The sequence below is a fragment of the Thamnophis sirtalis genome, unplaced genomic scaffold (genome assembly GCF_051295495.1).
Source record: "Thamnophis sirtalis isolate CommonGarterSnake01/CBP01778 unplaced genomic scaffold, rThaSir2_p1.2 scaffold_2, whole genome shotgun sequence".
NCBI classification, from domain to species: domain Eukaryota; kingdom Metazoa; phylum Chordata; class Lepidosauria; order Squamata; family Natricidae; genus Thamnophis; species Thamnophis sirtalis.
Genome location: NW_028261382.1, coordinates 7339182 through 7364133, shown reverse-complemented (window position 1 = coordinate 7364133; position 24952 = coordinate 7339182). Strand labels below are relative to the sequence as shown.

Below are 24952 nucleotides of genomic sequence, written 5' to 3'. Positions count from 1 at the left end.
GGGCAGAACAAGCAATGGGTGGAAGCTAATCAAGGAGAGAAGCAACCTAGAACTAAGGAGAAATTTCCTCTCAGTGACAACAATTAATCAGTGGAACAACTTGCCTCCAGAAGTTGTAGGTGCTCCATCGCGGGAGGTTTTTAAGCAGAGATTGGACCACCATTTGTTTGAAATGGTATAGGGCAGGGGTATCAAACTCAAGGCCCGTGGCCCGGATCCAGCCCACACGGCTGCCCTGGAAACAGAAAAGGACCGGCCCGCCGTACCTCTGCCAGCAACAACGGAGCTCAGGAGGGCCAGGGGCAGCATTCCTAAGCTCTATTTTTGCTGGCAGAGGGTTGCAGGAGGCCGTCGCAGCTGAAAACGGAGCTCGGGAGCCCGTTTTCGCTGGTAGAGCGCTCGGGCCACCACAGGCGCCCCCATCACGAATGACGCTGAACTGGCCACGCCTACCAAGGTCAAACACAACCCATGATGCGGCCCTCAATGAAATCGAGTTGGACACCCCTGGTCTAGGGTCTCCTGCCTGAGCAGGGGGTTGGACTAGAAGACCTCCAAGGTCACTCCCAACTCTGTTATTCTCTTAAGCTGAGCCGAGGTGGCGCAGTGGGTAGAGTGCAGTACTGCAGGCTACTTCAGCTGACTGTTATCTGCAGTTCGGCGGTTCAAATCTCACCAGGCTCAAGGTTGACTCAGCCTTCCATCCTTCCGAGGTGGGTAAAATGAGGACCCAGATTGTTGTTGGGGGCGATATGCTGACTCTGTAAACCGCTTAGAGAGGGCTGAAAGCCCTATGAAGCGGTATATAAGTCTAACTGCTATTGCTATTGCTATTGTTATTGCTAAGCTGGCTTCACTATCAACTATAAGAACATATTACCAGCAGTGGCAGCATTTTAATTAGGCTTGATCGGTGAAAGGTCCATGAGTTCAGTTTCTTATTCAGGTGGTTGTGTTGTTGTTTTTTAATGTTACCAAGCAACCAGCCTAGCAGTGACATCTGATCTTATAAAAGCCCCATTAGGACAACTGGTCGCTTAGCTACTGTCCCGGGGAGTGACATTTAATGACTCACCGCATTAGAGTAATTGAAAGCCAACACTGGGCATGCAACATATTCCAATTGCAGCTACAGGATACCTGCTAATATCATTTCAACTGAAAACAGCCAGTTTTTTGCATTTTTTTTCTAGGTTTTTTTCCCCCAGTTTCTATCCCCCCCCTCCCCTTTCCAGTTTGTCTATGCAAACTGAAAGCAGTCAAAACTCTTTAGGCAAAAACTTAGCCCAAGAGAACGTATTCCGCAATTTCAGAAGCCATCCAGGGGATTTAAGCTAGAGAGCACACTGCAATCCCCGTGCGTCAAGACTCTGGAAAAGTGTTTTTTTTTATGTTCTTGTAATAAGTACGTGTATATATGTATGTGTATGTGTATGTGTATGTGTATGTGTATGTGTATGTATATATATATATATATATATATATATATATATATATATATATATATATGTGTGTGTGTGTGTGTGTGTGTGTGTGTGTGTGTGTGTGTGTGTGTGTGTGTGTGTGTTTAATTTGTGCTGATAAATAAATAAAGGGAGACTAGTATAGATCTATTTCAAGCTATTTAGCTCTCATCAGCTAGCCATACCCTTACTGGGATTTGAACCTGGGCTATATGGCATACTAGGCACACCTAAATATATATATTTTAAAAAATTAAACTGGAGATTCCAGTTTCTGCTTGGTTGGTGGTTGAACGTTTTAAACACATCCTAGCCCTGATGGGGGGATGCGGTGGCTCAGGGGCTAAGACGCTGAGCTTGTCGATCAGAAAGGTCGGCAGTTCGGCGGTTCGAATCCCTAGCGCCGCATGACAGAGTGAGTTCCCGTTATTTGCTTCTGCCAACGTAGCAGTTCGAAAGCAGGTAAAAAAACGCAAGTAGAAAAATAGGAGCCACCTTTGGTAGAAAGGTAACGGCATTCCGTGCGCCTTCAGCATTTAATCAGGCATGTTCAAAACGCCTGCTTTCTTTCCTTGCTAGGGCAAATGAAATGGCTTCCTTCACTGTATTTTTTTTGGGGGGGGGCATTTATTTTGCTTAATTTTACTGTATTTCCACAAACTGGCTACCAGAAATCTTACTTTGAAAAGGAGATAAATAAGATCTCCTACATTTTGGAATTCAGCAATTAACTATCCGGTAACTTAAAGGATGCGGTGGCTCAGTGGCTAAGATGCTGAGCTTGTCGATCAGAAAGGTCAGCAGTTCGAATCCCTAGCACCGTGTAACAGAGTGAGCTCCCGTGACTTGTCCCAGCTTCTGCCAACCTAGCAGTTCGAAAGCATGTAAAAACGCAAGTAGAAAAAGAGCCATCTTTGGTGGGAAGGTAAAAAAGAGCCATCTTTGGTGGGAAGGTAACAGCGTTCCGTGCGCCTTCAGCGTTTAGTCATACCAGCCACATGACCACGGAGACGTCTTCGGACAGCGCTGGCTCTTCAGCTTTGAAACAGAGATGAGCACCGCCCCCTAGAGTCGGGAATGACTAGCACATATGTGCAGGGAAAACCTTTACCTTTAGCCTTGATGGATGCAGAACTGAATAATGCAGTACAGGTCACCCTTGACTTACGGCTACAATTGAGGCCAAAATTTCTGTCCTTAAGTGAGACATTTGTTAAGAGAGCTTGGCCCCATTTTACGACCTTTCTTGCCTCGGTTGTTAAGTGAATCACTGCAGTTGATAAGTTAGTAAAACACTGTTACTAAGTGAATCAGGCTTCCCCACATGAAGCTACAAAGGTCATAACTGTGAAAATCAGTGTTGCTGTTTTATTTATTTATTTATTTATTTATTTATTTGACTTATATACCGCTTCATAGGGCTTTCAGCCCTCTCTAAGCGGTTTACAAATTTTTTCAGCAAATTGAGTCAGCAACTTGCCCCCACAGTCCGGGTCCTCATTTCACCCACCTCGGAAGGATGGAAGGCTGAGTCGACCTTGAGCCTGGTGAGATTTGAACCGCTGAGCTGCAGATCACAGTCAGCTAAAGTGGCCTGCAGTACTGCACCCTAACCACTGCGCCACTTCGGCTCTTTTAACTTTGACCAGTCACTAAATGAACTGTTTTAAGTTAAGGACTACCTGTACCATGGCAATCAAATGAGGAGGTCTACACCAGCGTACCTGGGACAATGCGACAATGAATGTAGAATTCCTTCCTAAAATAATTATCCTTGATGGCCACTGCAGAGCTATTTTGCCAGTCTATATATAGATTTTTGTTTCTGCCTGCACAGTATATTTAATAAGGCGGGGAAACAGGGTTAGATGTTATTGAATCAGTTAATTAACTCCTAGAATTAATCCCGAGTAGAGAAAGTTTGACTCTTGTCTTTCCCCATCGATGTTAAAGAGCCAGTTACTGGAGAGTTAATTGTCCCTTCCTGGTTCCAGAAGAGAGATAACTTTGCTTGATTCTACACAGGAGCCCAAGAATGAGAATTTTTGTCTTTTTTTCTGCCTTCCAGAAAATCTAGATGCCATGATCGCCCTGCAGACAAGAAAGAAACTTGAGAAATCCAGTTCCCAGAACAAGCTATCAGGTATAGTTTTGTGACTTAGCGTGTTATATTGCACCATTTCTCCAGTTACGTTTTTTCCCCGTAGACTTAGCTGAATTATAATTGGGCAGTTGTTTGAATCGATTTAAATTGCAATCTAAACAGCAAACCTATTCTAGAAATCTGTTTGTATGAATCTAGTCTTGCCAAAACCCTCACAGCATCCAAAGTTGTTAATGCGCTCAACTGTATGGTTCCACCACAAAACCGCAGTCGACTAAAGCGCGCTCGATGAAACCGCGTACCTGACGTCATCACAGCACGATGAAAAAAGCACGCTGTGAGCGCTAAAGCTAAAATTAACCCCTAAACCTAAACCTAACCCCCTGAAACCTAACCCTAAACCTAACCCTAAACCTAACCCTAAACCTAACCCTTAACCTAACCCTAAACCTAACCCTTAACCTAACCCTAAACCTAACCCTTAACCTAACGCTAAACCTAACGCTAAACATAACCCTAACGCTTAACCTAACCCTAAACCTAAACCTAAACCTAAACCTAACCCTTACCTTAACGTGAATCGGCTTGCTTTAAAAGCGCTTTTTAAAGCACCCTTTTTTCTCCGCGGTCGCTGTTGTCGCGCTGCTGATGACATCAGCGACGCGCTTTAATCGGGCGCGCTTTAGTGGACCGCGGTTTTGTCATGCCACGAAGTGTATGTGGGAATGGGCTATGGTTCAGACGATGTAAAAAAAATAGTTCCGCTTGCCATCCCGCTAGACAAGAGCACCGAGGAAGCCGACAGCACAAAAACAGGCACAGCCGAAATGGAAAAAGAATACGAAGCCCTGAAAGATTCCACAAAAGCCGAGGAAGAAAATGCGGAAGACAACAAAGAACCAAAAGGTAAGTAGTGGAATGTGTGTGTAAGAGAGCAATAGCACTTAGATTTATATACCGCTTCACGGCGCTTTTACAGCCTTCTCTAAGCAGTTTACAGACGCAGCCTCTTGCCCCCCCAACAATCTGGGTTTTTTCATTTTACCCACCTCGGAAAGATGGAAGGCTGAATCAAGCTTGAGCCGGGTAGGATCGAACTGCTGGCAGTGTGCAGTTAGCCTACAGTACTAGCAATAGCAGTTAGACTTATATACCGCTTCATAGGGCTTTCAGCCCTCTCTAAGCGGTTTACAGAGTCAGCATATCACCCCCACAGTCTGGGTCCTCATTTCACCCACCTCGGAAGGATGGAAGGCTGAGTCAACCTTGAGCCGGTGAGATTTGAACCGCTGAACTGCAGATAGCAGTCAGCTGAAGTGGCCTGCAGTACTGCACCCTAACCACTGCGCCACCTCGGCTATTTACTAATCACCGAGAGGGAAGGAAGGAAGGAAAGTCAATAGCACTTAGACTTATATACCGCTTCACAGTGCTTTACAGTCCTCTCTAAGCAATTTACAGACTCAATATATTGCCCCCAACAGTCTGGGTCCTCATTTTACAGACCGCGGAAGGATGAAAGGCTGAGTCAGCATTTATTTTATTTTGTTCAGGCCAGGCCGGCTTGCTGGAAAAGCCAACTTTTTAGGGTGCGTCGGAAGGACCGGCGGTTGGGGATTATACGAAGCTCCGGGGGCAGCTCATTCCAGAGGGAAGGCGCTCCCACAGAGAAGGCTCTCCCCCTGGGGGTTGCTAGCCGACACTGTCTGGCTGATGGCACCCTGAGGAGGCCAACTCTGTGGGATCGCACTGGACGGTGGGAGGCTACTGGTGGCAGTAGGTGGTCTCGCAGGTATCCTGGGCTTACAGTTTACAGAATCAGCCTCTTGCCCCCAACAAACCGGGTCCTCATTTTGCCAACCTCGGAAGGATGGAAGGCTGAGTCAACCTTGAGCTGGTGAGGATCAAACTGTTGGCAGTTGGCAGAATTTTCCCGCAATACTGCACCACATTCATTCTGTCACCAGGGGGCTCCTTATGGTGGTTTTTCACTTCCAACCCCTTTATCTAACATAGTTCATAGTGTAGCAGATTGTCAAATAAGGTCAAGCTTATCATAACGAGAAGTTTTTGCAACAAATAGCAGAGGTAGATTAGACACCATCATCTGTTGTCTCTGTTCTTGATGTTTCGATTATGACCCAGCTAACTGCACTGGAGGTAATCCTCGACTTACAACCCACTCATTTAGGGACTGCTCGAACATACGGCCGTGCCAAACTCCTGGTACGTAGAGCGGGTTTTTCTGCTCTAGCACATTTAGAATGAGCAGGGCCTTTCTCTGCTCTCTGGAGCCCAAATGTTAGTTTTGCAGCCACAACGCAATGAAATCAATACATCACTCTTGGCTGAGACATTCATCTAATTGTACGTATCCTTTTTCGAAAGACAAAATCGTTACCAAACGCAGCAGTCTGCGCGGATCGTATTGATCGGCCTGTAACGTGAGATGTTGTTTTAAAATATAAATAAGAATGATCAAAAAACTCCCACCCAAACTACTTCTGGTGCCTTACACACACAATGTGTTTGTGCGTCTGTGTGTGTGTGTGTGTGTTGCATTTGTGGTGATAAATAAATAAAGGGAGACTAGTATAGATCCGTTTCAAGCTATTTAGTTCTCAGCAGCTAGTCATACCCTTACTGGGATTCGAACCTGGGCTGAGCTGAGCCCTGAGCCGAGGTGGCGCAGTGGTTAGGGTGCAGTACTGCAGGCCACTTCAGCTGACTGTTATCTGCAGTTCAGTGGTTCTAATCTCACCGGCTCAAGGTTGACTCAGCCTTCCATCCTTCCGAGGTGGGTTAAATGTGGACCCAGACTGTGCGGGAAATGTGCTGACTCTGTAAACCGCTTAGAGGGCTGAAAGCTCTATGAAGCGGTATATAAGTCTAACTGCTATTGCTATTGCTGTTTTTACATATTAGGCAGTTGTATTAGCCTCTAAGCCACAAGCTCTCCTCCCTTATCAACTGAGCCAAGGAAATAATTAAGTATTATGTCAAAGCACCTGGTATGCCCAAATATGGGAGGGAGCATGCTTCCCTTTTGTCTTTCAGCTCCACCCTAGGAGCCTTCCAGGCAGGAAACCATTGGGGTAAGACACCGTTCGGTAAAGAGCCTTTAGTTGTTTCATTCTCTCTAAAATAGATCGGATTGCTCCCCTGAAAAGTATTTTAACTCCTAGTATTTAATTCATCTTTTTTTCTTGTTACCTTTGAAGGAAAAGCAGAGGCCTACTTGGAAGCCATCCGGAAGAATATAGAGTGGCTGAAGAAACATAACACCCAAGGAAAGAAAGATGGTAAGGTCTGAGAAGTGGGGAGTACGTGTAAATTAAATGTTAAATAACAGGTAATTGTTCAGAGCTTGCTTCTCCTTTGGAACGTAGATCAGAATATTCCATTCAAAATATAACTGCAGCTTTCGAGCCCAAAAATATTGGAAGTTCCTTCTAGAGGGAAATAGATGATAGAGGTAGGTAGGTAGGTAGGTAGGTAGGTAGGTAGGTAGGTAGGTAGGTAGGTAGGTAGATAGATAGATAGATAGATAGATAGATAGATAGATAGATAGATAGATAGATAGATAGATAGATAGATAGATAGATAGATAGATAGATGATAAGAGAGAGAGAATGATAGATTAGATTAGATAGATGATAGATTTAAATAGATAGTGAGATAGATAGATAGATAGAGAGAGAGAGAGAGAGAGAGAGAGAGAGATAGATAGATAGATAGATGAGAGAGAGAAATAGAGAGAGAGAGAATAGATTAGATGATAGCTGGAATAGAATAGATAGATGAGAGAGAGAATGATAGATTAGATTAGATAGATGATAGAATAGATAGATAGATAAATAGATGATAAGAAAGAAATAGAAAGAGAGAACGAGATTAGATAGATAGAATAGATAAATAGATGATAAGAGAGAACTAGAGAGAATGATAGATTAGATTAGATAGATGATAGATAGATGATAAGAGAGAGAAAAAGAGAGAGAATGAGATTAGATTATATGATAGATAGAATAGATAGATAAATAGATGAGAGAGAAAGAGAGAGAATGATAGATTAGATTAGATAGATGTAGATAAGAGAGAGAAAGAAAGAGAGAGAAAAAGAGAGAAAATTAGATTAGATTAGATGATAGATAGGATAGATAGATAGATAGATAGATAGATAGATAGATAGATAGATAGATAGATAGATAGATAGATAGATAGATAGATAGATAGATATAGTCTTTCCTGGAGAATCTGTCTATGTAAATCCTTTCCCTTAAACTCTACTGAAGATGTTACCTGCCTAGTAACGCAACATTCAGAAACCCAACCCACCAGCTGGGAGAACGAACCTTCCCCCCTGTAATCCTTTCTATTTCAGATTACGATCTTTCGAAACTGCGGGATTTCATAGACCAACAAGCCGATGTTTACGTGGACAAGGGCATCCTAGATAAAGAAGAGGCAGACGTGATCAAGCGCATCTACGGCAGCCTGTAGAGGAAAAAGAAAAACTCCCCAAGACTGTATGGAATTCTAGTCTAGCTTCACCCACATCTAGTTCTAAGACCTACAACTTTCTTTCTCCCCCACCACATCCCAGGAAAAAGGCGATTAGAAAGTATTCTGTCTCCATTGTCCAGAATTTTATCCAGGTTTAAAACAAAAAAACCCACAACCCTACAATTGCATATTTGTTTCTTCTCAACTTTGATTGAGAAGTAAACGAGCTGCCCATTTTATAGATAACAGGGTAAAACAACTGCTTAGATCATGTCCCCGTTAATTTATCCAGCGGCTCTTTCGGATTATATGCTTTGGGGGAAAGAGTCAAGTTTGTTTCATTGTGAAATGGCTTTTAAAGAGATACTGTTCTGAAAAGAAAAGGGAAAAAAAATGATAAAGGGCATTACTAGGGGCAACCCAAGTGAATTAACTCAATTTAGCTCAACTTTGCATTCCTTGCAAAGAAATCTCACCTCTGCATTCTCTTTTGTGGCACTTCTTGTTTCGTGTCCCCAGAAAGTATTGTTGGAATGCTGTATATTCATTTTCTTGCATTCCGCTTTGTTCTCTCCCCATCTGTGTGCCATCGAGTCTCATGGCTGTGGGTTTAACCCTGCCCCCCAGCCTTCAAAATAAATCTTTTTACAGGGGGAAAGAAACGTATTGTCACCGTATGGCTACGGGTCAGGTACAGTAGCAAACGGTTGTCCTTCACATCCTCCTCCATCGTTCTTGGTTAAGTGTTATTTCTCTGCATGTATAAAGAACAGTTCTTGATGTGAGTAGCTTTAATGATATGTGAATAACCATTTCTAAGGGTAAAAAAGGTGGTGAAGCAAGGTAGGTGTGCTTAGGATCAGACATTTATATATAGGACGAGTGATGTGCTAGGATGGCGGGAATGCAGTAGCGTTTAGCAACACGAGGTTTCATAAATGTCTCGGTTTTGTAAACTTTTGATTTAGCCTGAATTTACACTGAAGATCCGTGCTCCCTTTCTATTTAGGGAGATTATGCTTTTTACATGTTTTATTTTTTCTACGTAAGGCACAATTGGGTTAAAAGCAACAGGCTAAGCCATAAGTCACAATCCACAATGCTGGTTTAGTTCGATCAACCATGGTTTGTGAATTAAGCCATACTTGGATGGGCTCGATATAGTGCAGTGAGGCATAAAATCACAGTTCAAAAATTAGAATGGCTACATTCACAGAATATTGCATCCCCTCCATCGTAAATGTTGCTTGCACATTGAATAATTCTTGAAGAGAAGCATTTAAATTCTCATCCTGAATGTAACATGAGGAGACTTCCGTTTGTATTATAATAATCAATTTATTTTTGTTTTGAGCTTCCACATTAACATGCAGCGAGCATTCCAGTCAGAAGATGGGTTGGATTCTTCTTAATTTCTCCATTAACAGTACAAGTAGCGTCCCTTTATTTCAATAATTGGAAATAGATTTTCTGATGCTAAGCAGTGCAGTTGTAAAGCATGATGTCAGGTGATTGCACTGCTAAGTGACAGCAGTTATGGTAGTTTTCAGTTACTGTCATTAAGTGAAAACCATTGTCACCTAGCGAGGTCTTCTCGTGACTACAATGTCTGACATCCTGCTGGCTTCCCCATTGATTTTGTTTGTGGAAAAGCCGATGGGAGATCGCAAATCGCGATAATGTGACACGGGATGCTGCCACAATCACAATGATTGGCGTGTGCATAGGGCAGAATTTTGAGGACTGTTTATAAGTTCAACATTGTTACAAGTTGAAATGGTCACTGAGTGAGTGGCCATTCAATGAGGGCCACCTGTATGTTTACTTGCTTTGTTTTCCCCATAAACTGCCCTCATATGTTGTGGCGATAAAATGGTTTAAAAGCAATTCAGATTTACAACTAGCAAATGTAAAATAAATTTTGATAAATAAATCTTCACATTACTGCTGGAAAGCTATGTATTGTGGGGAAGGATCCCCCCAAATATGAGGTGGTTTATAAGCCATGAAGACTGACTTTCATTGGCTGAGACTAGTGGAACAGCACCCCCCCCCCCCAATCCCTTCTGTTGCAGAATCATAGCAGAAAAGTTGAATAAGGAGGCAAGACCAGTGCTGAAATTCATAGTTACAATTGTCAGACTCCTTCATAAATGGACTTTTTAGATAGGTGTATTGGGTTAGTTTCTTGTGCAGCTGCTAACTCAGAAAACATCCTTTTAGCACCATCTGGATAATTAAAGCTCTAAAAGAGGCACTTAATATACTCTGCAGACACACTAGTCTCGTATTCCTCAGTACATTTTAAACAGTCATTAAAAGAATTTGCATTTATATGAAATGGGAAGGAGTACAGCAGAGAAATTAAGAATGCAGCCCAAAACATATTTACTTAACAGGGAATATTACTTCTTCTGAATGGACATGCACTAGCCTAATCTTCAAAACAGGATAAAAACAATGATTTATAAATCTGTCAATGATTTATAAATCTGTTGCTCAGTGACAGCCTACATACATAATTGCGGAAGGTTTACAAATGGTGATCCCAGAATGCAATTGTCATAAACTCATGCCAGGTGTCAAGTTCCCAGATTTTGATCACATGACTATGGGGATGCTAAAACTGTTATTAAGTGTGAAAAACAGTCACAAGTCACTTTTTTTCAGTGCTGAATTAAGAGTATAATTCAGTTCTGAATAGTTATGAGGATTACCCATAATTAGACAATTGACCAGATGATTCAGTCCTAAGGCTAGTGAATTTTTAAGGGTTTTTAAAACTGTGTATAATTCAGATTCAATGGCATGTTTTTCATAAGTGTATTTGTGTCAATTTCCCCTCTGCTTTCTTCTGTGAATTGAGGACTGACTGCTAGCGTTACTATGGGACATACTATCAGTTACAGCAATTGGTAACATTATATGATGAAAGCAATCAGAAAACAAAACAGCCTTGTGCATCACCCTCCTGGCCATGGTGTGTACAGAATGGAGCGATCCGTTTTTAAAAGCAGTGCAAGCAATGCAGTAACGTAGTATTTAAAGGCATAATGCATACTTGATATTTTTGCCATTTTAGCACATAAAAACAATTGCTAGACACACTTGTTATTATCTATATCCCCGCAATGGGAAATAAAAGTATCCTGCACTTCCCTAGTTCTAATCTCACCAATCCTTTTTAAATCACCTTAACATCTTTTAGATGCTCTGATGTGTCTTTACACCTTTTTACCTTTAAAAAAACCATTGTTGGGGAAAAATGTAACAAATTATCACATATATTGCATTCAAAACACACTTTTCTAATAGAATACTGTTTCTGATACTGTACTTTATTAAATGCTTTGCTACAAGACAAAGTAATGCAGATTCTTGGTTTTGTCTTCATGTGGGACCACTTTAAATTACTACTTTAAAAATAATAAACTGGGGATCTTACTACTGAAGTTTACAGAAAGGCACCTAGCAAGAAATGTTGTTGCAATGCAAAATGTACTGATAACATTTTTGAGGTGAGTTATGATTAAGTACGGCTAAGAACAGAAATGCAACGCCTAGAAATTGAAAAAAATGTTTTCAAGTCTGTTTCTATAAAACAATAGTTGAAAATGACATTTCCAATATAATTCTACATATAGATGTCTTTAAACCAGAGATCAGACAAGTTATGATCATCCTTACATTGAGATTCAAAATAGTTTCCTTCAAACAACAAAATGTTTAAATGAAACTTTGAAAGTGTACCAATGGTTTTTCTTTCAAAATAGCTGATAGATAGAAAGCCGACAGGATGAACTTGAAAGTTTCAATCCATTTGAGAACACACTTCAGAGTGTTTGAATAAAAGGAGAAATAATTAAACAGGAAATGTGTCATAGGCCACAATTCATTTGATGTTTAAAGTAAAGCCAGATAATACAGTATTCGCTAGAGTATTTTTAGATTGCCAGTCTGCAAAACTACATTGTTTTATATAGCTTCAATCAACTATTCATCAATTTTTATAACAATGGACATCAAAATTTCTGAAGATAGATTTCTTTTTAGTACCTATTTGATTTATTTCTTTTGGGGTTTCTTTGAGTCTAAAATAAAAGGATCCAGCTGTTTTATTTGCACACAACAGTTTTCTTTAAACAAGTTATATAAGACTGGTTTTAGACTGAACGGCTCTGCTCCTCAAGCTTGCAATAAATTGTTCTCTTTACCAAAACAGGATGAAGTTATATGCCCTGTGATCTTGTCTTCTCAGCTGGAATATTAATATTCGCCTTCTGAGAATTACAAGACACATACTGACAAATTGTATTCAAACTATTCTGATTTCAAATAAAGATAATATCGTTGGAAAAAGGAGCAAAGACGCTATAACTTAAGAAACTTTAATATAGCATATGAAACAAATCATATCTGAAATGTACAGGAGTTGCAAAGCATCAGATAGCCAAACAACAAAGGCAATAACTTTTTAAAGTGCATTTTATATTCAATACATGAAACTATGCATATATGCTAACAAGAAAATACCTTTTCTACCTTTTCACAAAGAAAAAAATACAATTTACTCTGTTTGGTCCCTTGTTTTCCAAACAAAATAATTTAATGTACATATTTTAAAAGCCCAACTCTTCTTCCTAAATTTGGCTAAAACTCATTCACTTTAAGAGCATTATCTTTATATATGTTAACACAGAGACATATACAGATGTGCATAAACATACAACTTAACCATGGTTCATCCATCAGCATCAAGTTCACAAAATTTGCATTACAAACATATCTGAGTGAAGACTTCACAGACTTTATTTTTAAAATAAATGATTGTTCCTTTAATATTATATTTTATATATATATACGTATACAAAAACAAAAAAAAACTGCATTTAAGTTCTTAGGAACATATTGTTGCTAATGTGCCATTTTTAGCAGAAATATAAAGGCAATATTTTGGAGAAGCACTTCCTTTATTAATGAATAGTAAAAGAATATTAACCTATAGAAGGCAAACATTCAAACATCTTTAGTGCAACAGTCAGTGGAATTTTTATATATGATTTGTAACAAGTACAATATTATCAATTCAAAAAATATTCTGAATCTTCAAATATTTAGTTCTTTAAGAACTGCTTTCATTCCAGATCTTTATCCATTTTCTACTGCTGATAGGAAGAAATTGCATAGGAATTTTCCTCATCATATTCCCTGTTGAGGAAAAAAAGGAAACTTATGAAAATATGCCGAATTACTTATAATTCACTCCTCAGAATTTTATCCAATTTTAGTAGGATTATTTCAAATTAAGCCTTTTAAAGACTACTGCAGAAATGTCATTCTTGTGAGCTGCAAATGTATCATGCAAGAACTTTAAAGCAAGTGAGAAAAAGGTAATGTGTTATTAGTCATCCTTGACTAATTCATATATATGTGTTTCTATGTTCACACACACACATGCAGCTAAAATTTCCTTAATTCAATATGGAAGGACAAGGTAATTCTAGACACAGACCAAACTTGCTATGCAATGATGCTATTGGAAATTAAGTAGCTGTCTTAAAAACAGTTTTAGATAGTGTTTTCTAGTACTACTATTATTTGTTATATTACCATCTATTCAAGTTTCTCAGCAGTTTAAAATAAAAACATATTTTAGATAAAGACATGAATAATATTTTACCTGTTATCTTCAGATTTTAATTTCTTAGCTGCTTGTTTGGACAATTTAATCTGCATGTCCATTCTATGCAGAAAATCTTTGGCAGAGAGTTCTTCAGGTGGGGGAAGTCGATTGTCAGATTCTTGAGGACTGGGGGAAGAGGTGTCTTCCTGAACTGTCATGGGACTTTCTTCGCAAGGAGTAGGATTGTCAATATCATCTTCTGGGGATTCCAGTGAGTTGCATCCATTAAACAACAAAGCCTTTTCCAGTATAACTGGGATATTTAATGTTTTTCTAAGAAATATGCAGTCATTTGTAAAAAGTTTATTTGCTCTTTTTATTTGCTCCATCTGAAACAGAAAGTTATATTTACAATCCAAGTGACGCAAGCATTAAAATAGCCTGCAGCTACCTATTACATAAGTTTATTTCTGAAGATGCATTTTTAATGCAATTAATTTTTGGCTATCCTTCCAAATGAGGATTGGTATTGTTACAATTGCAATACCAGATCTTTCTTTCAGACATATGAGGTAAAAGTTGGTGGGGTGGGGGGACCCTTTGGAAACTAATTTATACTTCTAACTGAACAGATTAAACATGGAAACTAAATTTCTTCTTTTGAACTTTTACAGCAAGGATGAATTCTTCTGTTAATGACATTAACTATAAATATAGTAACAAATGTTTCCTCAGGCATTTGTTTTGATGAAAAACTAGCAACCTGATGCTCTAGTTGCTATTCTTTGCAGTTTAATAAATAATGCATCTAAAGCTATTATGTAACTAGAACGTTTACACTTTCTCCCCATAACTTCATGTTAAAGACTACTTTTCTATGTTCATTCAACAGTTTAATGATTGAACAACATAAGGTTTAGACTTTAGAAGAATCTCATAAGCTCTCACACTTTCTCCCCAGAAACTTTTTAATTTAGGTTTGGCATTATAGATCTATTACAATACAATACTCTCACAGGCCAACATTTGAAATAAACTATAATAAAAATATTCACCTACCAGGATTATAAACTGGTTTAGTATTAAATATGATCTACAGTCTCTACTGAAATCTGTCTCAAATTTGAGTATTGTGTATTCAATGTAGCTAATGGAATTCGTGTCTCAGAATGAGCATGTATACCTAAGTTGACTTTGAATTCATATGTTCCAGCAATACAAACATACTTCAACCTTGTCTCATTAATGGTGATTTATTACAAATCTTTAATTGTGCCAACAACTGTTGCTATTCAACAAATCCAGCTATCATTTCAATTAGGCAATCTATTACATGATTTATATTCAAAACACCACAGCTTAAAGAGGACAGGAAAAATAGCAACTCTGTAATGCACACCATCTTTTGTTCAAAGACTGATTTTCACTTTCAGTGTTCAAACTTTCCTACCAGAGGGCTGCCACCCTTAAAGGAAAATTCCAGATTCAAGTCTCTGTTAGAAACTCTACCACATCCAGAATGTGTGATGCACTCACTGCAGGAACTCTACAGTTGCAGTCGACACCTGATGCCCTCTAAATCTCCTATCGTAAGAAAGAGCTGTTTGTCTGTCCGCCCCCTTAATATTAGCCATATTGGACTGGGACGTGGGTTACAATGAGGAGAAAAGCAAAAGTATGTAAACTGCCTTGGCTCAAAGAGACACACCAGGTCGGTTGCAACTTTCCAGTTGGAAAGCACTCTGCATGAGGACGGAAGCATTCTCCTCCAGCAAACTCCTCCATATTTTTGAGAAAGTGGGAAAAGAAAGAAGCATGCAGTTTCCACCCAGAAACTTTCCAATCTGAGACTGATCGAGTCTAGTAGGAATTATGGGACTGGAGCTGGGGATTCGAGAAAAGTTCCCTTGTTTCAGCTGCTAAGTCCCAGTCCCAAAGGAGGGTGAATAACAGTGCCACCAAACAGGTCTTATGGAAGGGGACCCTCTGTCTATGCTCAGGGAGGGGGCCTTTTTCTCCATATTCATGGAGGAGGGGCTCCCTATGCCCTTGCTCCTGTTGGGGTTGCCCTCTGCACATGCTGTTGGAGGGTCCCCTCTGCCCTTGTTTGTGAAGCGGGAACTCTCTGCCATCTCTCATGGAGGGGGGTCCTTTTGCCCATCCTGGCAGAGGGGGAGCTTCTTGCGCCCTTCGTGTTGGGGGGGGGGAATGATCTGTGCCTGTACTGGTGGAGGGAAAGAAGAGTGCCTTGCACCCTTGCTCGTGGAGGGAAGATCCTCCGCCCTTTGCCCATGCTCAGGGAGGGGAGGTGCCCTTGCTTGTGTTGGGGGTGCCCTCTGTCTGTGCTGGTGGGGGGGGGCATTCCCTTGCTTGTGGAAGGGGACCCTGTGCCCTTGTTCATAGAGAGGGTTCCCCTGTGCCCTTCCTCCTGTTAGGGGTGGTGAGCTCTGCCCATAATGGTGGAGGGAGGGCAGCTGATCCCTTGCTTGTAGAGAGACCCCTGTACCATCGTGGAAGGGAGACCCTCTGCCCTTTGCCCATACATACATTGGGGGGGGGGGGGAGACTCTCTGTGCCCTTCCTGGTATTGGAGCCATGCCCTTTGCCCGTGCTGATGGAGGGTGTGTGTGTGTGTGTGTGTGTGTGTCCTATGCCCTTACTATTAGTCTTCCCACCCACCTCCTCCCACTTATGACTGCAGGACCGTAACTTCGTTGCTTGTATCCTTACGGTTTATATTGATTGTTTCCTAGTGTGATCTGATGGCTTATTTCTAACCTATGACCTTAGGATTCTTGGCGAATGTATTTTTATTCTCCTTATGTACCCTGAGAGCTTATGCACCAAAGACAAATTCCTTGTGGGTCCAATCAATAAAGAATTCAATTCAATTCTCGTGGAGGGGGGGGGCTGTTAACACGGACACGCGTCCCCCCCTCCCCGGCCGAACATCGCGACTCCCCACGGGCCACATGATGGTCTTGAGAGCCCAGGCCGTGGCCTCCGAGGTTTCCTGCGCCAGCCTCCCCCTCCCCCCCCTCTCCATCCCAATCTCCTTCCTTGCTTACCGTTACGCCGTACTTGAGCGCCAGGCCCGGCAAGGTGTCTCCGGGGCTGAGGCAGTGCTCCACATACCGCTCCGCCAAGGGGGCCACCACCGTGGCCGTGCTACCGTACGACCGCGTTTTGGTGCGCGCCAAGCTCAGCGACAGCTCGGCCTCTCCTTCGGCGGCGCCCGGACCGGGCAGCGGTTCCTCCCGCAGCGACAACCCGGGCAGAGGGAGCAAGGACTCCGCCATGGCGAGCGCAGCAGCGTTCAGCGGCAAGTCGGGGCCATCGTTCCCTCAGGAAGGCGGCGAAGCGAAAAGGCGAGAGCCCTGAGGCGCGAAAGGCGGGAAGCGAGCGGCGGCTTTGTTGCGCCTGCGTGGTAGAGACTCCGGCGGCACGCGAGGGGAGGGCGGTGGGATAGAGTCGCGCCTCCGGCCAGGCTGCCCTTTCTGCGCCTGCGCCAAATCTCGCGCATGCTCCGAGCGAGCGCCCCGCTGAGGGGAAAGGTTTTGTCCCCGGGCGACCTGCGTACCATCCCCCCACCCGTGACCCGCAACCGCGTTCACACGACGCTTTTTTTTTTTGTCAAAAGGTCAGTGAAGGGCCTCGGGAGATCCCGTGGGTGCCACCTTCCCCCCTCAAAAAAAATCGAGTCCCCGTTAATTCTAGTGTGTGGATTTTGGGGGGGTACAGCTTAGCCAGCTGCCTTGTTTATGGGTTTAATGTTTATTTATTTTTATTTTAGTTTGTCCCTCGTGTACAAGATAACAGGAATAAGAATAAACATGAACAAAAACACAGGAAATGGGTACAAATAAATGGGGACAGTAGGGCAGGGACGTTAGGTAGGCTGGTAAAAGAACTGAGAACCTGGAAAAAATGGTAGTTTTGGGGGGGAAAACAGAATTATAATACATGTCTGTGGTGATTCTCAGTCAACCAGGTCATGGTTGTCCCAAAGGTGTTTTTTTCTGGAGGCAACTGAACTTCCTTGTTTTTTCTTTTGAAGATGTTTCGCTTCTCATCCAAGAAGCTTCTCCAGTTCTGACTGTTAAAAATGGTGGGGAATGGAAGTATTTATATTCCTTGAGGACACAGACAAGCCTCCAAGTGGCCTCAAATGACTTTCTAAAAAAGGATGCAAATGACCAGCTGTCTGAAAAGAGTATAAATTCTTCCATTCCACCATCCAGTCAGAACTGAGGAAGCTTCTTAGATGAGGAGCAAAACATCTTCAAAGAAAAACAAGAAAGGATAAATCCTTCCATTCCCCACCATCCAGTCAGAACTGAGGAAGCTTCTTGGATGAGAAGCAAAACTGCTTCAAAGAAAAACAAGAAAGGATGAATCCTTCCATTCCCCACCATCCAGTCAGAACTGAAGAAGCTTCTTGGATGAGAAGTAAAACATCTTCAAAGAAAAACAAGAAAGGATAAATCCTTCCAGTCCTCCACCATTCAGTCAGAACTGAAGAAGCTTCTTGGATGAGAAGCAAAACGTCTTCAAAGAAAAACAAGAAAGGATAAATCCTTCCATTCCCCACCATTCAGTCAGAACTGAAGAAGCTTCTTGGATGAGAAGCAAAACGCCTTCAAAGAAAAACAAGAAAGGATAAATCCTTCCATTCCCCACCATTCAGTCAGAACTGAAGAAGCTTCTTGGATGAGAAGCAAAACATCTTCAAAGAAAAACAAGAAAGGATAAATCCTTCCATTCCCCACCATTCAGTCAGAACTGAAGAAGCTTCTTGGATGAGAAGCAAAACGCCTTCAAAGAAAAACAAGAAAGGATAAATCCTTCCATTCCCCACCATTCAGTCAGAACTGAAGAAGCTTCTTGGATGAGAAGTAAAACATCTTCAAAGAAAAACAAGAAAGGATAAATCCTTCCATTCCCCACCATCCAGTCAGAACTGAAGAAGCTTCTTGGATGAGAAGTAAAACATCTTCAAAGAAAAACAAGAAAGGATGAATCCTTCCATTCCTCCACCATCCAGTCAGAACTGAAGAAGCTTCTTGGATGAGAAGTAAAACATCTTCAAAGAAAAACAAGAAAGGATGAATCCTTCCATTCCTCCACCATCCAGTCAGAACTGAAGAAGCTTCTTGGATGAGAAGTAAAACATCTTCAAAGAAAAACAAGAAAGGATAAATCCTTCCAGTCCTCCACCATTCAGTCAGAACTGAAGAAGCTTCTTGGATGAGAAGCAAAACGTCTTCAAAGAAAAACAAGAAAGGATAAATCCTTCCATTCCCCACCATTCAGTCAGAACTGAAGAAGCTTCTTGGATGAGAAGCAAAACTCCTTCAAAGAAAAACAAGAAAGGATAAATCCTTCCATTCCCCACCATCCAGTCAGAACTGAAGAAGCTTCTTGGAAGAGAAGTAAAACATCTTCAAAGAAAAACAAGAAAGGATGAATCCTTCCATTCCTCCACCATCCAGTCAGAACTGAAGAAGCTTCTTGGATGAGAAGTAAAACATCTTCAAAGAAAAACAAGAAAGGATAAATCCTTCCAGTCCTCCACCATTCAGTCAGAACTGAAGAAGCTTCTTGGATGAGAAGCAAAACGTCTTCAAAGAAAAACAAGAAAGGATAAATCCTTCCATTCCCCACCATCCAGTCAGAACTGAAGAAGCTTCTTGGATGAGAAGCAAAACGCCTTCAAAGAAAAACAAGAAAGGATAAATCCTTCCATTCCCCACCATTCAGTCAGAACTGAAGAAGCTTCTTGGATGAGAAGTAAAACATCTTCAAAGAAAAACAAGAAAGGATAAATCCTTCCATTCCCCACCATCCAGTCAGAACTGAAGAAGCTTCTTGGATGAGAAGCAAAACGCCTTCAAAGAAAAACAAGAAAGGATAAATCCTTCCATTCCCCACCATCCAGTCAGAACTGAAGAAGCTTCTTGGATGAGAAGTAAAACATCTTCAAAGAAAAACAAGAAAGGATAAATCCTTCCATTCCCCACCATCCAGTCAGAACTGAAGAAGCTTCTTGGATGAGAAGCAAAACGCCTTCAAAGAAAAACAAGAAAGGATAAATCCTTCCATTCCCCACCATTCAGTCAGAACTGAAGAAGCTTCTTGGATGAGAAGTAAAACATCTTCAAAGAGAAACAAGAAAGGATAAATTCTTCCATTCCCCACCATCCAGTCAGAACTGAGGAAGCTTCTTGGATGAGAAGCAAAACGTCTTCAAAGAAAAAACCCAGAAAGTCCAGTTGCCTCTTATACATGCATTTCTTAGTAGAAACCCCCAAAAAAGGACTCGGGGGGGGGGGGGGGAGGTCTACAAATATTCTCCTCTATTGGTCCAAAGGAGTCCGTACATGTGTTAAGTGAGTTGTGGGAACAAGGGCAGTGGATCTACATGTGTTTTTCCCAGGGAATTGTGGAGGTTAGCTTTTTTTGTCTCCTTTGGAAGGGCCCATAATGTTTCATTGTCAATGTAGCAATAGCAGTTAGCAGTTAGACTTATATACCGCTTCATAGGGCTTTCAGCCCTCTCTAAGCAGTTTACAGAGTCAGGATATCGCCCGCACAGTCTGGGTCCTGTAGAGCGCTTTTCTTTTCTTTTTTTGAGAAATAGGGAAATATTTTTGTTGTTGTTGTTGCATACAAACTTTGTCTCCTGTTGTTAGAAGATCAAAGACACTAATTTCCAAATTGGAAATTTTTGTTAAATGCATTTGATGTGCTCGGCTTCCCTCTAGTGGAAAACAATGGCACAGTTGCTTTACTATACTTAGTTGTTGTTTTTTTTTTATAAAAGCATTTTATATAAAATATGCTTTACTTAGTTCTTTCCAAAACTAACTAATTGAATGTGAGTAGTCTATGATAAAATTTATGCTACACTATCAAATCTGTATTCAAGTAACTGCACAAACACATTAAAATAACTTTCTAATTTATTAGTAGTTACAGTACTCTGTTCTAAAGCTGTGACTGATCAGTAATATTTGCATAACTGATGATGGAAGTTACATATGATCAAAACAATACTTCCCAAGGGAGAAAAAAACCAACTTTGTTTTCAAAGGATGCACATGTATGTTGAAGCAGGTATTATTCAAGACAAGGACATTCATTAGCTTCTCATGCAACCCAGTGAATACTGCTTTTTATGGCAGTCATATCTATATTATTTAGACATTTAAAGACAGCTGATGAGATCAGGAATTAGCTGATAAATATAACCAAATACTGCTGTTAGACACACAACTCTAGGGTAGAAGGATGAATAAGGCTGCAAGTTATTTGGATAAAGAATACATTCAAGAATGTGAAATAAAAACAGTCAGGATGCCCACAAAATAATTATCATATGTAAATATAGTATCACATATACAATGCTTACAGCTTTTTAAAAAAATCATACTGTAGCCAGTTGTAATTGACTATATTTACTTTGTGTCCATTTTTTCCCCAAAATGAAGAAACATTAATGAACAGACATTTAAATTATGACGTGGAAAAATCTGTCAAAGCTGGGAAAGAAAGAAAAGAATATATTATGGTCTTGGGAACATCCATCTTTAAGTATGTCATTATTAAATGATTTCAGACATAATTCTCCATGCAGTATTTTAAAAATGATTCTAAAAATTATTTTAGATGGCATTCTTGGAAATCTTTGGGTTGGGCTATAGGGAAGCAGCATTTGGGAACATTTTTTAGAAGTTGTGCTTTCTGATTAGGTATGTTTTTAATGTAGTATACACATAGCCTTTTACTAATGATTCAACTTGTGCAAACAGCTATTTTCCAATTATTTTTGCCATACATTGGGTGGAAATTTGCAGGCAGAAAATCCTCAGTTTCTTTTTTTAAAGCTAATCTTCATAGCTATAAATAACAATGCATTTTATTTTAAAATGTATTTTTATGTCCAGCTGTAGAGAGAGTGGGTTTTGGAAAAGACATCCAAATGGCATTATACTGAGGAAAATAAAAACAAAAAATTACTTCAATTAGTGGTAATCTTAGTTAAGTACTTCCTTCCAAATATTACAGACACAATAGTGAGTCACTTACTGGTTATTCTCCCAGTGTCCAGTACTTGCTCTTTAATACTGTGATGCATTTCAGTTGCAGTGAATTTTAAAAGTACAAGAGAGATCTTGTGGAACTAAATGCTAACTCTGCATTTTTCAGGGCATTTTTCACGTTCTGTGATTCAATTTCACCTGCTGATTTTCACATCAACCATTACTATTATTATTTTAAAATAACCATTGTTAAATTTTTGAACAGTGAGAGTCACTTTTTCCCCAAGTATAATATGTGTGTGGCATTAAATGCTTTTAACAATTTTTAACTGAAGCAACCGATCTCAAAATTCATAGATGGGAGTCCTGTTAATGGCACTCTGTCTTTATTCAGGAAACCATAGGGAGGAATTCCCTTTTCCTTTTGTGCTATCCATTGTTCACTAATTGTTTTCTTTTGTAAACTGATAACTAACATTGGAATGTGGGATTTTCTGACCTGAGAATAAATCAATTTGAAAGACTTCGTTTCCTAGGCAACAAGGATATGAAATGTGTCTCTCACCAATCTCCTGTACTGACTGATTAGTTTAATCTTCACTATCTAAGAATCACTGAATCCAGGGGCAATAGTTATAAGAAATGTCTAGCTTCAGAAATTAAAACAACTTTAAAATCAATTTTACAAACACAACATTATTATTAGAACATTTATATACATCAAATGGGTTTGTCAGTAATTATTTTGGCCTCCTATTAATACATATACACACATCAACAAATAACTTAAAAGGTAAGCTGAAGCTATTTTAAGTTGGCAAATTAGATTAGGAAACTGGCTCACCTAATAGTAACATACGTGAGCACGCAATCAACAGTCCTTGCAATCATGCAGGATGGATTCATGAAGCTTTCTCATGAACAGAATGGTAACATGGAATTTTTTCAATTTAATGTCTCTCCACTATGACTTGAAGAAGAGATTTAACTTGTAGCCAGTGTCTGAATGACTCTTCGTATTTATGTACAGGAAATATAATTCCCTTGATAGCTCCTTATTTAGGAGAATAGTTTGTTCACACAGTAGGCTTATTATCTCAGTTCATTTCAAGGCAAAGCATGGCTAGGACTGATTTAACTAAATGATTTACAGTCAGCCAGAAAACTAGAATCAGAAGCCATGAGAAAGATTTTCAAGCAGTGGGTTGTACTAATTATGATTCTGTGCCATGGATAAATTAGCATATTTTCCTTAGAGGATTTGTTCTACCTTTAGAAGAATCTAGTCAATGTTGAAAGATTAGTACAGATAAAGCATGAGTTGCTAAATATAAAGAAAAAAGAATGCTAGCATGTATTGCAGTTCTAATTTTGGCTTGTCTGGCATTGCATTCATGCATAGTGTTAATTCAGAATTTTTAATCCATGGTTTGTCAGATAAGCCCATAGTGACTTCATTCACACATCTATGCTATAGTGGGCATACACGAAATGAGTACTAAGAAAGTTACATTATGGTGTTGCGTTTTATATGAATCCGTCCTGACCATTAGATCCTACAGTGTGTTCCAAGATAAGGTTATTGAAAATTATAATTGGGTAAGAACAAAGCCTATTGTGAGTTTTGTCTCCAGTTATCCGCTCCAGAAGCAATATTTCGCAATATATCAACTGTCTAGTTTATGGCACATTGTAGTCTGTGGAATTGGAAGATTGATTTGTTTGGCAGAGTGTGCTGGTATGAGAACAGTTCCACCTTGGCATGACAAGTTGTTTTAAAATGACCTTGGTCCCTTTCTTTACAATTTGCACATAGCCGTAGAAAGATAACAGGAAACAAAGAGCAAACCTAGGCTTACTATGAGCCAAGAGGAGGTGGCGATTTGTACAACATAGAAAGCACAATCCATTAAACATTTCCCACTTGGACAGGCATTAAAAATTTCCTGATCACTCATGGATTAGCATTAAATGGAAGGGAGAGAAAAGACTAACTTGTAGCTCTCCCCGTTTTTGACACCAAGTTTCGATTGGTCTTCCCTTCAGAGCATCTTGAATTCAGAGCATGATTGTTGATTGCTGGGGAAAGGAAAATTAGGCTGGATTCAAATAATGGGAAGGGATGAATTGAGGTAATGGAACATGAGCAGTCTCGTTCTAAAGCCTTTCCAGTATCTTCCCTCTAAATCAGTAAAATTTTATGAGATTGTGATGAAATCCTTGTCTTCTTTTCACATCCTCAGAGACAAGGCTAATGGCGTTCTTCCACTCGTTTCTTGCGAACTAGAGAGAGAAAGGAAGAGGGACAAACATTGCTTTTTAAGTGTCACAAAATATTTTTTTCTAATGTAACTTTTTTGCAAAGGTGGTTAATAAACAATTTTATTTATGTCTACATTTGTGTTCACCCCTTCCACCATGGGACCAATATTACTTGTCATCCTTTGATTTTGTACTGTAGTAAACCTACAGTAAATTTGGGCAGCAAATCATTTCTGTTATTATTTAACCTAAACAAATATGCATATTTTGGGTTCCTGTGTTAGTTATTTACAAGCTTCGTATTACACAGTGCAACTTGTATTGTTTGGAAATCCAACATAAAGAATAAAGTGTTACCAACAAGGTACATATTAATTTCTTTTCATCAGTATTTCTTTTTCTTTGATATATGGGTTCCACCACAAAATCGTGGAGGACAAAATCGCGCTCGATGAAAGCGCACATTTGACGTCATCACAGCGCGACGAAAACATCGCGCTGTGATCGAAAAATGTAAAAATAAAGCTAAAACCTTACCCTAACCCCCCAAACCTAACCCTAAACCTAACCCTTAACCTAACCCTAAATCTAACCCTAAACCTAACCGTTAACGTAACGCTAAACCTAACGCTAACCCTTAACCTAACGCTAAACCTAACGCTAACGCTCTAAACCTAACCCTAACCCTTAACCTAACCCTAAACCTAAACCTAAACCTAACCCTTACCTTTATGTGAATCGGCTTTGTTTAATTTTAATTTTATTTCAATTTTTTTTTTCGTCGCGCTGTGATGACGTCACATGCGCGCTTTCGTCGACCGCGATTTTGTCCTCCGCGCTTTTGACGGGTCACGGATATATGGGGTTCAGCCATCGTCTTATCATATTATTTCATTATAGGGTAAAAACAGAACTTAGTTTCCAAGTGACTAGCTGACCTGATAAGAAAGCT

At 40.2% G+C, this 24952-nt stretch overlaps 3 protein-coding genes across 4 annotated transcripts in view; 1 reads left to right on the top strand and 2 right to left on the bottom strand.

Annotated features, from left to right (window-relative positions):
* SCG3 (secretogranin III) overlaps positions 1-11446 on the top strand; it is a 34115-nt gene extending 22669 nt beyond the window's left edge. The window contains exons 9-12 of the mRNA XM_087704185.1: positions 3532-3606; positions 4348-4473; positions 6789-6869; positions 7952-11446. Of these exons, the coding sequence (XP_087560311.1) occupies positions 3532-3606; positions 4348-4473; positions 6789-6869; positions 7952-8070 (401 nt within the window). The 3' untranslated portion in view covers positions 8071-11446. The remainder of the gene's footprint in view (positions 1-3531; positions 3607-4347; positions 4474-6788; positions 6870-7951) is intronic.
* Positions 11447-12447: 1001 nt separating this feature from the next.
* LYSMD2 (LysM domain containing 2) lies at positions 12448-17286 on the bottom strand. Its single transcript, XM_014052739.2, has 3 exons — positions 16765-17286; positions 13754-14085; positions 12448-13281 (listed from the first exon to the last, which is right to left on the bottom strand). The coding sequence occupies exons 1-3, from the start codon at positions 16993-16995 to the stop codon at positions 13233-13235; spliced, it is 612 nt and encodes a 203-aa protein (XP_013908214.2). The 5' UTR covers positions 16996-17286; the 3' UTR covers positions 12448-13232.
* A 3354-nt stretch (positions 17287-20640) lies between these two features.
* LOC106538293 (tropomodulin-2) overlaps positions 20641-24952 on the bottom strand; it is a 28122-nt gene continuing 23810 nt past the window's right edge. Inside the window, exons 10-11 of one of the 2 annotated variants that reach the window (XR_015695420.1) lie at positions 23734-24021; positions 20641-21237 (exon numbers count right to left, since the gene is read on the bottom strand). Coding sequence is in view for 1 of the 2 variants with exons in the window: in XM_087704184.1 (XP_087560310.1) it covers positions 23990-24021 (32 nt within the window). In the remaining variant the exon portion in view is untranslated. Of the gene's footprint in view, positions 24022-24952 lie in introns of both variants that reach the window. The other variant, XM_087704184.1, reaches the window with a different exon arrangement.